Consider the following 17,071-nt stretch of genomic DNA (forward strand, 5'->3'; position numbering starts at 1 on the left):
GAAGGCCTCCTCAGTGACCTCCAAAACATTCAAAACAGAGCAACCTGATGATTCACATGGGAAAAGACAAATGAATCTATTGTCCAGGCTATAAAATGAAACTGATGGGTAATCATTGAGTTAGTTCAAGTGCATATATATTGGACTGCTGCTATGAATGGAAATGAGCTAGGCAAGAAGGAAGAGGAGAAGGAAAAGGAAGACAAGGACAAGGAGGAAGAGGAGGAGGAGGAAAAAAAGGACTGTATTGCATTTGAGAAATTATGTATCTCTCTCAATGATTCCAAGCTATTATAAGCCCCAGACCCATCTTTTGAGGTCCATATTCTTCTGCATATCTATGAATACTACAATCACTGAAGAATTAAAATTATAAGTGACCCAAAGAGCAATTTAAAAGTGTAAGCAGGCTGTATTATCAGAGATGACCCCTGTGGGGAAAGGTTCATTAAAGGTATCATTGAGGATATGTGTGATTGTTAAAAGAAATAACTTAGTCACATAGCAATAGCAGAATAAAAGAAACAGTACCTAGAAAACAATATATGAACAGTGACTATAACAATTCAAATATATAGGAAAGTTAAATATTCTATAATATAAACAATTTTATATAGCAATATAAAAGAACAAAAAACTAAAAGTGAATACTGTGTAATTATAATAATTCTCCTCTTCTTAGTAGGGGATTATGGAGTATTGAACATTTCATATACTATCAAAGTCAGGTTGATTTTGCTGAACTACATATTTTCTCTTTTTATTCTTTCCTACAAAGTATGGATGTTAGGGAGAAGTGGGAGGTTGAAATATATATTTGGAAATTAGGGTAACATTAAATCAAAAGATATAAAAAATGTTAAAGAAAAAATTGACAGGCTGTCACATAGACAATGACAATAACTGCTTATATTTATATAATGTCTTACAGCTTAGAAATCACTTTACAAAAATTACTTCATTTGATCTTCACAACAGCTCTGTGAAGTCAGTCGTTCCAATTTTAAAGTCAGTAGTTCAAATTTTATTATCCCCTTTTGATAGATTGGCAAACTAAGGATCTCAAAACTGAAGCAACTTATCCAATATTATATAGCTGAAAAGTGGCAGAGCTGAAATGGATCACTAGAGGTATTTATGTGGAAAATGAATGATTACAACAATTACTTCTAAGATTAACACTAGTGGTTTGTTGTGGTTTTATTTTGTTTGTTTTGCCAGTCACAGAGCATTGTTGACTCATATTGAACTTGTAGTCATTTAAAAGCCCCAGCCCTTTTCCAGATGCACTGCTTTTTGAAGATACTTGTTCAGTCATGTCTGACTCTTCGTGACCCCACAGACCATATTGTCCATGGGGTTTTCTTGGCAAAGATACTGGAGTGGATTGCCATTTTCTTCTCCAGTGGAGGCACACAACGGTTAAGTTACTCAGAGTCACACAGCTAATAAGTGTCTGCTACCTCAGAAGCTATGTTTAGGGCTTTACATATATTTCAATGAATCAATCTTGTTAAATTCAACCCATTATTTGAGACTATAGTATTGTAGTTGGACCTGAGTATTCATCCATCTATCCATCCTACCTAACTTTGTATGCCTTCAGAAGTTCTAGAGGGGGTTCATGCTTCAGGTAAGAATTGGAAATTATTTCCAAGATCTTTTCTAAATTCAAAGATTTTATGATGCCGACATTTTCTGGTAATATGGCAAACTAAAATCAGCTGTACAAGAAGAGACTTTAAAAAAAACTTTTACTTGCATTCAGGTTTATTGGTATGATAAAGCAGGTATATACATTTTATGGGAAGTCACTAGATTGCCAACTTGTCTTATCTCTTATGCTTAGAGATTCTTTTTCTTTTCCTATTTTAGTCATCAAATTTGTCCATAGCATAATTTGGATTATTGTTTTCTCCACAAATAAGTTGATCCATAACCTGATTATTACTCTGGTGATCTGAAACGTATTTTCATTCTCCTCTCTCTCATGGACCTGGCTACTAATTTCCCAACGATCCGAATGTCAGCTTTCTTGATGATTGGGTGTCCAGAAACTAAAGATACAAAAACAAATAAACAAACAAAAACATTAATTTGTTGATTAGAAATTGAGAAAGATTCTTTCCAATGGAAAAAAAATACAGAAATGTTATCTATTCTGGCTATCTGCCAGAAGTTGGTAACCATTAGCAAATAATTCACAAATCAGTTCAGTGATGGGGACCAACACACTCTCCCCCCTTCCTGTAAGTGAAAAGCCAAGAAGAGTTATTGTAGCAGCAAGAAGTAGCCATACTTCCTCAAGCTTTAAATCCTTTTCTTTCAGACAAGCAGGAGGTAAGCTTCTCTAGTAGAACATAAACTCTTTGAAGACAAACTATAACTGAGACTTGACGCACTCAAAATGGGAAAATAGAAGGGATATCAAATACCATATTCCAAATTCCTAAAGAGTTTTAATAAGTTAAATTCATTTACACATTAAGGAGTTGATTATTAAGTTAATTTCAAGGGTACCTTTTATTTCAGAAATTAGGCAAAATGAAGTCAGTTCATGTTAGTTTGTTGCTTAGAAAGCTGTGAATAGTTTAACAAGTTTGTAAAACATTTTGGAAAAATGAAAAGAAAAAATTTAAAACCATTCCATACATTTTGACCCAGTGATTCCATTGCTGGATTGATGCACCAAGGAAGTCATTGACAACAACAAAATATTTTTATCTTAAAATATTTATAATGGTTTTGTTGTTCAGTTGTTTCAGTTGCGTTTGACTCTTTGTGACCCCATTTGGGAGTTTCTTGGTAAAGGTACTAGAATGGCTTGCCATTTCCTTCTCCATCTTATTTTATGCATGAGGAAACTGAAGCAAACAGGGTTAAGTGACTTGCCCAGAGTCACATAGCTAGTAAGGGTCTGAAGCCAGATTTAAACTCATAAAGATGTGTCTTCCAGATCCCAAGTCCAATGCTCTATCCACTGCGCCACCTAGCTGCCCCATTCATAGTGGTACTTTCTACAATAGCCCCCAAAATGGAAATAGTCTATTTAAAACCTTGGAAATTGTTGAACAAATTCAGGACATATAAATATGATGGAATATAAAGAATGCAGAGAAATGTTGGAAGTAGTACCAAGTGAGGCAGAAGAAATAAAGAAGAGTCAAAATAGCAATATTCAAAATAACTACAATTTTGTAAATGAAGGAAATTTAAATGGCCATAAAACTCAATATTAGACCGTGTAGATACAATTTTAGAAAATATATATATATATATATATATATATATATATATATATGTATTCTATCTTTTAACGAACTATGGAAGTCTTATCTTTGAACCAACTACCTTATGTTGTAGATCAACCACATGGCATTTTCATTAGCTTAACTTTGGGGTGGGAGGTCACACAAAATGTACATTCAAGTTTATGCCGATAGAGATTCATTGGAAAATTCCTAAATTGTTTCAATAAGTTAAATTCGTTTACATTAAGGTGTCATTTATCAAGCAAGTTAACTTCAAATGTATCTTGTATTTTAACAACTAAGCAAAAAGCTGCTGGTTCCTACTGGTTTGCTACTTGTAGAGTTTTGAGTCGTTTCGACAAGGTTAGAGAACATTTCAGAACTGTGAAAAGAAAAATTACAAAAGTTTCATACATAGTGACACAGTTATCCCACCACTAGGTTGATGCTCCCAAGGCAGTCACTGACAACAACAAATTATCTTTTCGGTATGAAAACATTCATTGTGGCACTATCCATAGTACCCACAGGAAATGCCTATGGTATGCCTATACATGGTATGTCTATAAATAATAAGCTGTTGAACAAAATACAGCATTTGAATATGGTGAAATGTAAAGAATGCATAGAAATATTGGAAGACTTGCATGAAGTGATGCAGAGGGAATGAAGAAGAGATAAAAACAATAATATGAATAATTACTAAAATATTAGAAGACTTGTATGAAGTGATACAGAAAGAATAAAGAAGAGTCAAAATAATAATATGCATAATTACTACCTCCTTCTCCTTCCTATGATCCCCTGTTGTATGGGGTTGTGGTTGTGTGGTTTGGGTTTGTCCTTTGGTCTTGAAGAGGACTATGACATCAGGGAGATAATGACAGGACTTGCAATTGACTTTGATTTGAGTGAGACAGGGCTGTGCAAAGTCACCAGCCTCACTTTGTCCTCCAGAGTCATCTGGGTTCAGGGGCCTTATATCGATCAAGACAAGTGGAGATGGCCTGGAGAGAAACAGGCTGACATCCCACTATGTTATCACAAGGAGCTTTACTATAGGGGCATTAGAACCACCTATCCCTGCTGATGGCCAGTTCTCTTGCCTCTGTAACATGCTATTTCCCTTATGTATTGATTTAGAACAGTAATCTCTTTGGCCTCAACTTGTCCATCTGTGAGCTGAGAGGAATAGGCTTGATCAAGGGTTCTTAATCCAGAATCCAAAGACTCCTCGAAAAAGTTCTATGGATAGATTTAAAGAGGTCCATGAATTTGCTTAGATAGATAGATAGATAGATAGATAGATAGATAGATAGATAGATAGATAGATAGATAGATAGATAGATGATAGATAGATAAACTGTTGCAATATAGTTTCCTTTCTAATCCCATGTATTTTACTTATACATTTAAATAATGATTGTTGAAAGGGGTATGTAGGTTTCACCAGACTCCCAATGGACTCTGATACACACAAAAATAGAAAGAACTCCAGGACTGGATGTTTCCTAAAATCCCTTATAGATCAAAGTCCCTAGATTCTGATATACTAAAAGGAGGATGATTCTTCTCAACTATTTTTAATTGGAAGCAAATTGTTTTTTATTTTGTCTTATTTAGTTAGGTAATGTAAGACAAACTATTACCTTAATATTGTTTTGAATTTTTTCATAGGATAAAATACAAACCCCATAGGCTATTATTTAAAAGCCAATCTGATTTTAGCCTGCTTTTCCAAACTTATTTCATGTGATTCCTCTTCATTCACATTATGTTTCAGTCAAACTAGACACCTGACTGTTACCAAACCTTACCTTGCCCCCTCTCAACCCTGCAGGACTCCTACTCATACCCCACCCCCTGCCTAGAACCCTCTCCCTCATTGTCAATTGTTTAGCTGAGAGGTAATTTGCAGTGTCCATAACCTTCTATATGACAGGGACATGATTCAAATGTTATTGGGAAATATTTAGTAAAATAATTAACATGTAACAAGATACAGGTAATGTTAACATGCAGTTTTCTAAGTCAATCTGTGACCAACAGGGATCCTTATGTATGGTTTAGCAGCCCCCATTTCTATTTGATTTTGATAGCACTAGTTTATCCCCTTTTCCTTCCAGGCTAGTCAAATGTGCTACTTTTTCCATAAAGCCTTCCCTGATTTCTCCAACTAAAAGGAGAGAATCCCCTCAAATTTTCCTAGAGTTCTTTGATTCTCTGTTTTCCTCTTTTTTATTCTATTTAATATCATGCTTGAATTGAATTCCTCTTAGTAGATGGCAAACTCTTTGATGGCAGGAATTGTGTATTTGTTCATTTTAAAGTACTTTGAACATAGTAAATATTTCAAAAAAAATATTTGCTGAAATGAATGAACAGACTCATAATTCCCCTCATGTTGTGAAGTGATACTATACTCGTGGCTACTATGTGACATATAACCTTTTAAAAATATTTATTTTATTTTTAACAGAGGAATAAAACAAGCATTTCTATAACAATATAATAAAAAGATGATCGCACATGAAGCTGCAAATCTATTATATACAATTTGCTATTCCTGTTAAATATATAATAAAGGTATCATGTAAATTTCTTTTTTTCCCTTTTTTTCTTTCCTCCATTTGCCATGTCAGGCTAACTCTCAACAATAAGAATAGCTAAAGTTTACATTTATGTAAGTAACAATTTAAAGTTTACAAACTACTTTGTATCCATTATGTCATTTAATACTCACAACAAGGTATTATCACACCTCTTTCACTTTACAAATGAGAACACTGAGACTGAGTTGAGTTTGAGTGACATGCACATGGTCGGATAGCTAGCACCAAAAGCATGATTCAAACTCAGGTGTCCGCTGCTACCAAGCCCAACACTCCTTCCACCATAATAGTGAGAACATCAAAGTCAGCATCAAATAGTCACTGGTTTCCTGCTATGTGCCTACCCATGGGACTTGGAGCAAATTACATCTCCTTTCTGGGTCTCAGTTCCCTCATCTATAAAATGAAATGGCCGGAGAAGATACATAAGACTACTTCCAGTTCTAAGCCTATAATTACTAACAAGCCTGAATGTCTAGCACCATGCTGAATGTCATGGGGTACAAAATAAGGGAAAGATATTATCTCTAAGAAAAAAAGGAGTTCATGATGAAAATAGATGGAATGAAAATGAAATCAGTACTAAATGAGTAAATATCAATGGCTTTCATCTTTTTTGAAAATTAAGTTTTGGGCAAAGTACTTTTTTTCTAAAGGAAAAGGGGAATACATGCTAGGTGGGGTAGGGAATGGGGAGATAAGACTCAAAGAATGAAAATACATTTGGCAGTAACTGTAGAATATATGAACAAATTACTGATTGGTATAATAAGGGTTAAGACCAATTAAGGACTGAATAAAAGCTTTTATCACCTTTTAAACTGTATCTCCATGACAGCCATCAACATGCTAAGGGGGGGGGGGAGGGGGCAGGGGGAATCAGTCTGATTAGTTGAATTAGAGAACTTAACACCCACACTAAACCAACAGCTGAATTTCAGCCCAAACTAAAAACAATGCTAGGGGGGATTTTCACCTATTCTACAAAGTTACTTTCCTCTGAATATCTTTTCATCCACCCAGAGTGACCTGGGACTTCAACGGATTAAAACAGAAAACCAAGAATTTAATGTTTTTGTTGATGTTGTGGTTGTGGTTCAGTCATTTCAGACTCTTCATGACTTCATTTTAGAGTTTTCTTGGCAGAGATACTGGAGTAGCTTGCCATTTCCTATTCCAATGAGGAAACTGAGGCAAACAGGGTTGAGTGACTTGCCCAGGGTCAAATAGCTAGTGTTGGAGGCCAGATTTAAACTTTTAAAGATAAAGCCCAGTTCTTTATCACTTGCACCACCTACTTGCCTATAGGCATTTAATAAATGGCTCCTATAAGCAAATCCCTGTTTTTAGTCACTGGGGGAAATGCCCTGTCTGGTTAAGACTTGCTTCAATAATTACATACAGATTGAATGGATACTGCAGACAATTAATCAACAAGTGTTTATTGAGTGCCTATAATGTGCTAAGTACCATACTAGGTGTTGGACATATAAAGACAAAAAGGAAACAATTCCTGCTCCCAAGATTGTATTTTATATGTGACAATATGAGACAATATTTACATATATGTTTATGCATGAGTACATAAAAGATGGATATAAATACTAAGTGGGTGAATGGTTTGGGGTGAATGAATAGGTTAGTGAAATAGTAGATGGTTAGGGAAAGACGGTTGTATTATATGGGGGTGGGGTAAGGAAATTCTTCATATAGAAGTTGGGCATATGAGTAGAGACTTCAAAGAAGTCAAATTCTGTGAAGTGAAAATGAGGAGGGAGTGCATTCCAGGCATGTGGGGCAGCTAGTGCAAAGGCATGGAGATGGCAGGTTAAATGTCGGTTTGTGTGTATGTGTGTGTGTGTGTGTGTGTGTGTGTGTGTGTGCGCGCATGTTATAGGAATGTAAATTTTTAAGATCTTCCCTGCCCCTAGGTTAAGTGCACCTGGAGCCTGTGGTGGGAGACTTGTTTTTCAGGAATGCCCACACCTTGGTGCTTTGTGATTGGGCAATGGGTCAAGAGGGTTGTTACATTCTCTGACCCTGGAGAAGTCTATATAATTCCTGATGTGAGACTTTGTTTTGGGGCTCACTTTGAGAAATGTTGTGTGATTTGACCAGATGAGACTCTGTTGAGAGTCCCCCAGCTTTGAAAACCAAGATGTTGATGTTTCCCCTCTCTGGCAACTGATATAATGGTCAAGACAGTTGGAGTCCTGTCTGCTTGATATGTTTTTCTGTTTTCTTGTAACTTCTACTTTGTAACTTCTGTCTGTATACTCTGAAGTTTGGGGTGCTGACTTTTCCCCCTGAACAAGGTAAATGATATATTTGATTGATTAAAGCAAGATTGTTAACCCATTTTGAGTTGCTTTCCTTTAGAAAAGTAGATCTAAGAACCTGTGTTGGCAACCACCCTGGAGATGCTGGGGTGCTTGCTGCTACAGTGTGTGTGTGTGTGTGTGTGTGTGTGTGTGTGTTTGTGTGTTTATTTCCCCCAAAAAAGCCTGGTTATTAAACATATACCAGCACACTGCTTGAAGGTAGCAGGAATGCAATAGAAAACTCAAGGAATGAAGACATCAGGAGACTGGAAACCTAGTGACTATAATAGGCTGATGTTGATGATGATGATGATGATGATGATGATAATGGTGATGATGGTGGTGGTGGTGGTGATGATGATGGATGACAATGATGATGATAACCAACATTAGCATATTGATTTAAGGTTTGAAAAGTGCTTTCCATCCATATTTTCATTTGGTCCTCACAACACCTAGAGTGATAGCACTCTTGGCAATATCTAAAAACTTTGAGTGAATGCTATATGTCTGTCATTCAAGGACCAGTGTAGGTAAGCATAGGGATTCTCATGATTACCAGAGATTGACCATAAAGAAATCATCCATATTTAAAAGATGTGAAGTGACTTGGTTCACACGTATTTGAATAGTTTCAGTAAAAATTACAGATTTGAATGGATTTGGGACTATGAAAAAAAGTATAAATTAAACTGTGATATAAAGAGCATGGCATAAGGAACATGTATCACCACTATTTAGGAGCAGAGATATAGCTTACAGAAGGGACAATCAAAGTTGAGAAGAGAAAGAGAAGAAAGAGATGGAAGGAGAGGAAGAGATTGTTCATAGTAATAAATGCACATAAAACAATAGCTATATTATTGTGAGGCAGCTAGGTGACACAGGTATTATTCCCATTTTACAGAAGTGAAAAAAAGAAACAGAGAATAATTTGTGTTATCATATAACACATAGCCTGGAACTATTCATTTAGGTGTGGAGGGATGGCTTATGGCATTGTCTCCTGGGAAATAAAATATCTATTCCTATAAGGAAGAAGGGATATTTATGCCAACTCCCAAGTATAGGTCCTAATAAAAGGTATCAAAGGGAGATAAGCACAATTTGACCAATTTCAAGGACTCAGGAAACACAGAGAAAAGAAAAGTGCTGAGCTTTCAAACTTAAGTACTTCTTAGATGATTGGAGGGAAGCCACCAGGGAAGCTGATGAAGTGGGACAACAGTATTGTTTCAGGAAGAAATAGGCAAAGATAAGAAGCTAGATTTCAGATAAAGATCATAATAGCATTTTACATTTCTATTATCTTTTAAGCTTCAAAAAGCCTCTGGAGAAGTAAATAGTCTAAGTATTATTTTCATTTCCATATTGTATATAAGAAAACTATTATTCAGAGAGGTTATTCCAAGAAACTTTCCAAAGTCACATGGCTAGTGTCAGAATTGAGCTCAAACTCAGGTCTTCTGGCTCCCAATAACAGTGTTCTTATTCCATTAGGCTTACACACAAGAGTGGCCTGAAATGGACATTTTCTGAGGTCCACAGAGAAGAAAAGGGAGGAGAGAGAGACAGACAGAGAGACAGAGACAGAGAGAGAGAGAGAAACAGAGACAGAGAGAGAGAGACAGAGACAGAGAGACAGAGACAGAGACAGAGAGACAGAGAGAGACAGAGACAGAGAAATTCTAAAGTTAATCAGTGGTGGAAAGGGGTATATGTTAGAGAAAAGAAAGATAATATCTATGTTCTAAATACAATTTGAATGGTAGAAGAATGAATGAATGAATGAATGAATGAAAAGCAATTATCATTAAGACGTGGGAGTTGGTGCAGAGGCAGGGTATATGACTATGTAAGAAGAAAACATGGTACCGCATAGAAGTTAAAGTGGAAAGGAAAGAAAGAAATGAATCCAAAGAGGAAGGGAGTTTAAGGTGACCCTTTAAATAACTGATGAATTCTTCAGCTGAGGTTCCTTTGTTTGGAGGGAGGACAAATAGAAAGAGCTATGATGATGAATGAGTCAATAGGTACAACACTTCAACACTAAAGGAACTCTGCCAACCCTGGGTTCATCTTTATCTAGCTTTCTCATAAATGATGAATTCAAAGGTTTCTAGGGTCTTCACACATTAAATCAATGCTTTTGTAAAAAGGAAAAAAAAGCTCTGACTCTCTGTTATTTTGATTATAAAAGAGGCCTTCTCTGAACATCTTGGAGTCACTTGGATCAGTTTGAAGTTTTTGATAGAACTTCTCTCTCTTAGTATGTAGATTTTCATATATGTGTGTGCATATATATGTATGTGTAATACATATACACATACATCTACATATACACACATATATGTATACACACATATATTTGTGTCTAATGGCAGCCATATTTAGGGCAGGGGGTAGCAAGAGAAGAAAAACAAAGAAAAAAAGAAAGTTACATGATAATTTTATTATATATTTAAAAGGAATAGAAAGGTGTATACAATAGATTTGTAGTTTCATGTGTAATCTTTTTTTATTCTTCCATGTCATGGAAATTATTTCATAAATTAAAAATAATTTTAATTAAGAAATAACCTGCTATTCTCACCTCGTAGGACCAGAAAAAAATGAACTAATGTACATGGTAATAATGAGACAGTCACGACATACATGTTTTCTATTTCCTTGGTCTACCAGATCAATGTATATACTATCAATAAACCTCATAGCTAGATTAAAAGATCTTGAAGATGAACCATAGATTTAGAGCTGGAAGGAACCTTAGAAGTCTTCTAGTCAAACTCTCTCATTTAACAAATGAGGGACCAAGACCCAGAGAATGTAAGTGACATGCAGTAAACTGCAGAGGCGGGATCTTGACTTCAACTCCATATTTTGAGTTCTGTGACATCTCAAACTGGGCTAGGGCAAGCCTTGGTTAAATTAAAGTAGGAGTGTGCAATAAAAATAACATACAAGTGCTAATGTCAGATATTTTGCCTGTGTAACAATGAGAAAAGAGAAATTTTATACTATGCAATATTATACAGCATGTAGCACAATAACCCAAGATGTACACTGAGATAATTATTTTGTATATGAAAGGACTAATTTTGGTATTTTGTGCCAGTATAACCAGTAGAAAGACATCCAAGAATAGGAAAGTGACAAGAGAATAGAATTGTTGCTTAACAAACCTAAGGTAAATGTTAAAAAGACGAGTTCTAAATGATTTTTTTTTTATCATGAATGTGGGTTGGAATTGACAGACTACAATAACAAATTACATGCAAAAAAAAGTAAACAGATAGAATCCTTGAGATACATAGCTGTGAACGAAAGTGGCTTAGTCAGATAACCAAAACAAAAGTTAATGGATGCAACTTCCATGATCAGTTGGTGCATACATAAAATTAATAGATGAAGAGAAAGGCTGCCTCATCATATTAGTTTGATTCTCTGTGGAGGATTTATCAAGGGAGCTAGACAAGAGTCACACAGAATGAGAGAGAATTGATGGATCATGATTTGGACTTTTGGAGAGAGCTCTCTTACAGAGGCAATCATAGGTCCACCGAAATAGTAAAGTATTCAAATATTCATTGAATTGCAGAATTCCAGGGTTAGAAAGAACATGAGAGAGGATATAATTTAATGTCTTTATTTTATTATTTTTTCCTTTTGGAGGGCAATTGGGGTTAAGTAACTTGCCCAAGGTTACACAGCTAGTTTTTTTGTGTGGGTGTTAAGTGTCTGAGACCAGAACAGAACTCGGTTCTTCCTGACTCTGGGACCGGCACTTTACTCACTGCGCCACATAGCTGCCCCTAATGTCTTTATTTTTACAAATGTAAAAACTGAGACCTAAGAAGAGAGTGTTCTTTTCAAAGTCACACAAAAATTTGGTAAACATTTTTTGCCAAAATAAGTCTGAAGGAAAACTGTGACATGATGTCTTTCTGATATACTGTGAGGTATAATGGAAAGATCACTAGTCTTAAAGTTAGAAGGCATGGAAATCCCTTGTCTACATGTAGCCAGGAAACTGTATGACCCTGAGTGAGTTACTTCATTTATCTAAGTCCATATGTAAAATACACCTAACAGTCTTTGCTTTGCCTATCAAACAGAATCATGTTGATTAAAGTCCTTTATAAACTTTATGATGCTTTATAAATATTAATACTTGTTACTAATACTGTCATGATCCAGAATATATCAAGAAGGGAAGTCAGTCAGCCATTAGATTGTAAGCTTCTTGAGGGCAGGGACTGTATTTTGCATCTTTTGTATCCCCAAGTCTTAGCACAATGCCTGGTATATAGAAGATGCTTAATAAATGCTTGATTGATTAAGTTCCTGCTATGTGACAAGAACTGTGTTAAGTGCTTAGAATAAAAAGAAAGATAAAAGACCATCCAAGTCTAGCAGCATTGGTAGGATTTTCATATAATAAAGAACTAATATTGTGTAATGGCAAGCAGAGAAGTACTTAGTACCTGTTTCAGCTATTTAATTTTTTAGCACCTTGTTCCAGTACAAGTGTCTTTGAACCTTGCCCTGATTATATCAAGTCTTTGTTAAGAAACAGAACCTGTGAATCCAACAGTGAGAAGGACTTGCCAAAGACAGGAACAGGAACAGGAAGGACATAAGAGGTGGATGGAACAGGAAGGAACTGATAATATAAAAGGAAGAGCATAACCTGGGACTGAGCAGAACTGAGGAGAGCGCTTGTGGTGGCTGGCACTCTGTTTGTCTCTTCTGTGTTGATTTGTGTTTGTGACACTTTGTACAGAAGTCCTGGGACCTTACTGGAAGCCCTGAAAGAGGATTTTCTCTTTTTTCCTGTTTACAGAAGTCCTGGAGGAGAATTTCAGAGATCCTGGGAGTATGCTGATGATTGTGACAACTTCTAGGACCTTGTTTGTGGGTCTATGTTGATTTCACAGGCAGATAGTGATTTGATAATGGTGCCAACAATGTGTATGAATATTGTTTTGGCTCTCTTAAGCTTTGTCGTCCCAGAAACAGGAACTGCGAAGGACTTGAGGTGGACTGGACACTGTGAGCTTCACTACGGAAAAGGAACTGGATGAGTTGCTGAAAACTAGGCCTAACTGTGAATACAGGTGATGGTTGGGTGAATTCAGGCAAAAGCTGGGACCATGGAAGAGGAACTATGGAATCTGGGAGCCAGCCTTGAGCCATGGTGAAAAGACCTCTCCTTGGGTACTTATGCTGACTGAGAAGATCATGATTTACTGTGATATAGGGGTGGGAGAACTTTGTACTTTGTTTCTTGTACCCCTTAAGGATGATTGAGTTAAGGATGACTGGAAACTAATCTCCAATCAAGAAGAAAGAAGACTTTTTGATTGAGAGTTTAAGACAATGTGTCCTAGGGATGGGAGACCTTTTTACTTCATTCACAAGGAGGTCTGCTCCTTAAGGATGATTGAGTTAAGGACTTAATGAATGATATTTTTTGTTTAAAACTATGTGGCCGCTTTAGTGATAAGTTGTTTTGTTATGTCATTGGAAATGCTGTGCTTTGGTTTCTGTGAATGTTTTGCTTTAGTTTACTGCTGAATAAATAGAGAGTTCACTATACTATGCGATCAGAACCTTAAAGCTATTCACAACAACAATCCACTGGAAGGCTGCTTGTCCTTGGCTTTACAGATTGTAACATGTAAAGTGAGCAACAGATACTACCACCTTTTCCCATAATGCAGTGACAATAACAATGTCATCCTTCAGAAGATCAAGAATTTGGCAGAGATAGATGAAGACTGGGCAAATCTGGTAGCACAGCAAATCATTTAAATATCAAAGAGGTGATCAACTCTGCTTCACTTTTGAAATGGGAGGGAATAGTATTGACATATATTTTTTAAAAATCTGTGAAGCAACTTCTCAAGGGAAGAAGTAAAAAGAAAAACCTGAAAGAAGCAAATAAATATTACACCCTCCTTAACTAGAAATTGGAATTGGAAAAGCGAAGTAAAAGAACAGACAAGAAAAGATCTCATGGACTGGATCTATGATAAGGTAAAAAAGGACATTTTAAAAAATGAAAGGATTCAACCAAATCAGAGGATCTGGATTAAAATGCTGCTTCTGATATTAGGGGTGTAACCTTGGACAGATCATATAAAATCCCAGGTCTCAGATTCTTCATCTCCATGACCTCTGATCCCTTTGAACTCTAAATATATGGGATCCTGTAATATTGGCAGGTGGTGAAAAGAAGGGGGGAGGATAAAAGTGGAAAGATGAACATGGACCACTAAAATAAGAAATTTCAGATAATGGAGGCTTTTTTCTTAAATTAAAAAAAAAACTGAAGATATTCAGATTCTAAAAAAAAGTTACAGATGACAGCCAAGATGAGTGTTTACCTCCTTACTTTTAATCAGAATGGAAAGAGAAAAACAACTGGCCTAAGGTATAGCCAGAATTATTATATAAAATGTCAACGACATAGTGGTTAAGAAACAATTGTGAATATAATGGCACCAAGGAGCCACGGTTGTTGACTCTTTCCTCTCTCTCCTTTCTTCCCTCATCCTTGGTTCCCTTCTCCTACCACCCCACCTTACTCCCCCTTCCACCCTACACCCCTGTCTGTCTCTTTTTTTTGTTGCTATCTCTAGCTCTTACATATGTACACACATGCTAAAAACCTAATTCCTGAATATTAAGAACAATGCATAAGAAAGAACCTCAGCAGTCTTATAAGGGACTTCAGAGTCTTATTTTCCCTGCCTTTAATGAACCAAGAATTTTCTTTATCATACACTCAGTGTGAGGCACTCTTTGAGAGTCAGAGCTCCCTTAGCTAATATAGATAGCAATTGGGGCAGCCAGGTAGCACAGCAAGTAAGAGCACCAGCCCCAGTGTCAGGATGACCTGGGGATCGAATCCGGGCTCAGACACTTAGCACCCACCCAGAAACACCTGGCCATATAACCTTGAGCAAGTTACTTAACCCCAATTGCTTTAAAAAAAATAGATAGATGATAGATAGATAGACAGACAGACAGACAGACAGACAGACAGACAGACAGACAGACAGACAGATAGATAGATAGATAGATAGATAGATAGATAGATAGATAGATAGATGATAGATAGATAACGATCCTCTTATTACTCAGTAAATAAATGTATTTATAGTAAGAGCATAGATCTGGAGCTGAAAAGAATAAGAGGCTATCTAATGCAACTCCTTCATTTTAGAGATGAGGAAACTAAGACCTAGAGAGGGGAAATAGCTCACCCACTAAGTTATATAGGTGTAAGGAAGTAGAACTGGGATCTTGGGGAGTTGCTGAGGCACTCTAAAATTAAATGACTTTCCCAGAGTCACCAAGTCAGGATTTGTCTGAGATAAATGAAAAAAAAATTTAACTTAAGCATATCGGACTCTAAACTCAGCACTTTATCCAGTACATCATATGGTCAGCTAGTCAAAATTATGCTCCGGAAGCAACTTATCCATCAAAAACTAAGAGATGAGAAATGCCGATATTACATCTACAGAACCTCAAATATACTTGAGAATTTAACAAATATTTTCCTGAAACTGGAGTAGTATCACAAAACAAACTGTTGACCACATTAACCTGGATGTAACATTTATCTCTATAAAAACAACATTCTTAATAGATGTTGCCACAGTCTCCAACATACATTGCTGTTGGTGTTGTTAAATTGTTTCTGTTGTGTCTGACTCTTCATGACCCCATTTTGGGTTTTCTTGACAATGATACTGGAATGGTTTGCCATTTCCTTCTCCAACTTATTTACAGATGAGGAGACTGAGGCAAACAGGGTTAAGTGACTTGTCCAGGATCACAAAGCTAGTAAGTTTTCAAGGCCATATTTGAACTCAGGTCTTCTTGACTCTAGGACTGGAGCTCGATCCACTGTCCCACCTAGTTGCCCCACCAACCATGTACATGCCCATACCATGTACATATAGCCAAATATACATAACATGTACAATATTCAAAGTACATATGATGAAAAGCTTTCAAAAGATAGAGATATAGGGGAAGAAATTAAAACCATATGGGAACAAGATTAAAGACATATTTTCCCTACCATCTTGTCTGCTACTGAAGCTGTCTCAAAGATGTTGTCAGTAAGCCTAGATAAAATGAATTTGTATCCTAATCCTTTTATTTTGATTCTCAAAAATCATCAACCTATCCACCACCTAAATTTCATCCATCTATGCAGTGGTTCAAGGAACACTAAATACAGAAGAATAAGAATGGATAGTGTATTATTCCAGGAGCATTTCTATCTGAACTAAATTTGAAACATGAGAACCAAATGAAAATAAAAATAATAATTCTCATTTATAAAGTACTTTGAGATTTTTTAAATGATTTACACAATTTATTCTTCACAACTACTTTATGAGGTGATACTATAAACTCATTGTACAGATGAGAAAACTGAGGCTTAAAGCATTTATATGACTTGCCTAACATGAAGGAGCTACTAAGTTGTCTGAGGTAGATTTTAGACAAATGAGTGAATATCTGACTTACTTGCCTAATGGTGAGAGATGTGGTAAGTTTGCCATCCTTGATGAAGAAAAGTATTTTAAATGATTTTTATGTCTTGTCCATTGTCTTCTGATTCTATTCCTTCCCTTTTAATCCTTGTATGCACTCGAGATGACTTTGTGGAATATCTTCCTAAGATTTCTCTAAAGTGATTTTACCCTTTGCTACTGTGATGATGCCACTCTTGTCTACCATTCTTTGGCATACGATTTTTAAATTTAGTTTATATTTTAAACCAGTGTTAGCTTTGGCTTCCATCTCTCACCAGAAGAAGGAGAAGGAGAAGGAGAAGGAGAAGGAGAAGGAGAAGGAGAAG

The 17,071-nt window shown here is 36.1% G+C and overlaps 1 protein-coding gene across 1 annotated transcript in view; it reads right to left on the reverse strand.

The window, feature by feature from the left end:
* Window positions 1-1,795: 1,795 nt before the first annotated feature.
* The window catches only part of IQCM (IQ motif containing M), a 431,897-nt gene continuing 416,621 nt past the window's right edge, over window positions 1,796-17,071 (reverse strand). The window contains exon 10 of the mRNA XM_069105013.1: window positions 1,796-2,057. Coding sequence (XP_068961114.1) covers window positions 1,948-2,057 — 110 coding nt within the window. The 3' untranslated portion in view covers window positions 1,796-1,947. The remainder of the gene's footprint in view (window positions 2,058-17,071) is intronic.

This window comes from Petaurus breviceps, unplaced genomic scaffold (genome assembly GCF_028583685.1).
Source record: "Petaurus breviceps papuanus isolate PSGF00001 unplaced genomic scaffold, PetGlider_PUasm1.0 76, whole genome shotgun sequence".
Taxonomy (NCBI): domain Eukaryota; kingdom Metazoa; phylum Chordata; class Mammalia; order Diprotodontia; family Petauridae; genus Petaurus; species Petaurus breviceps.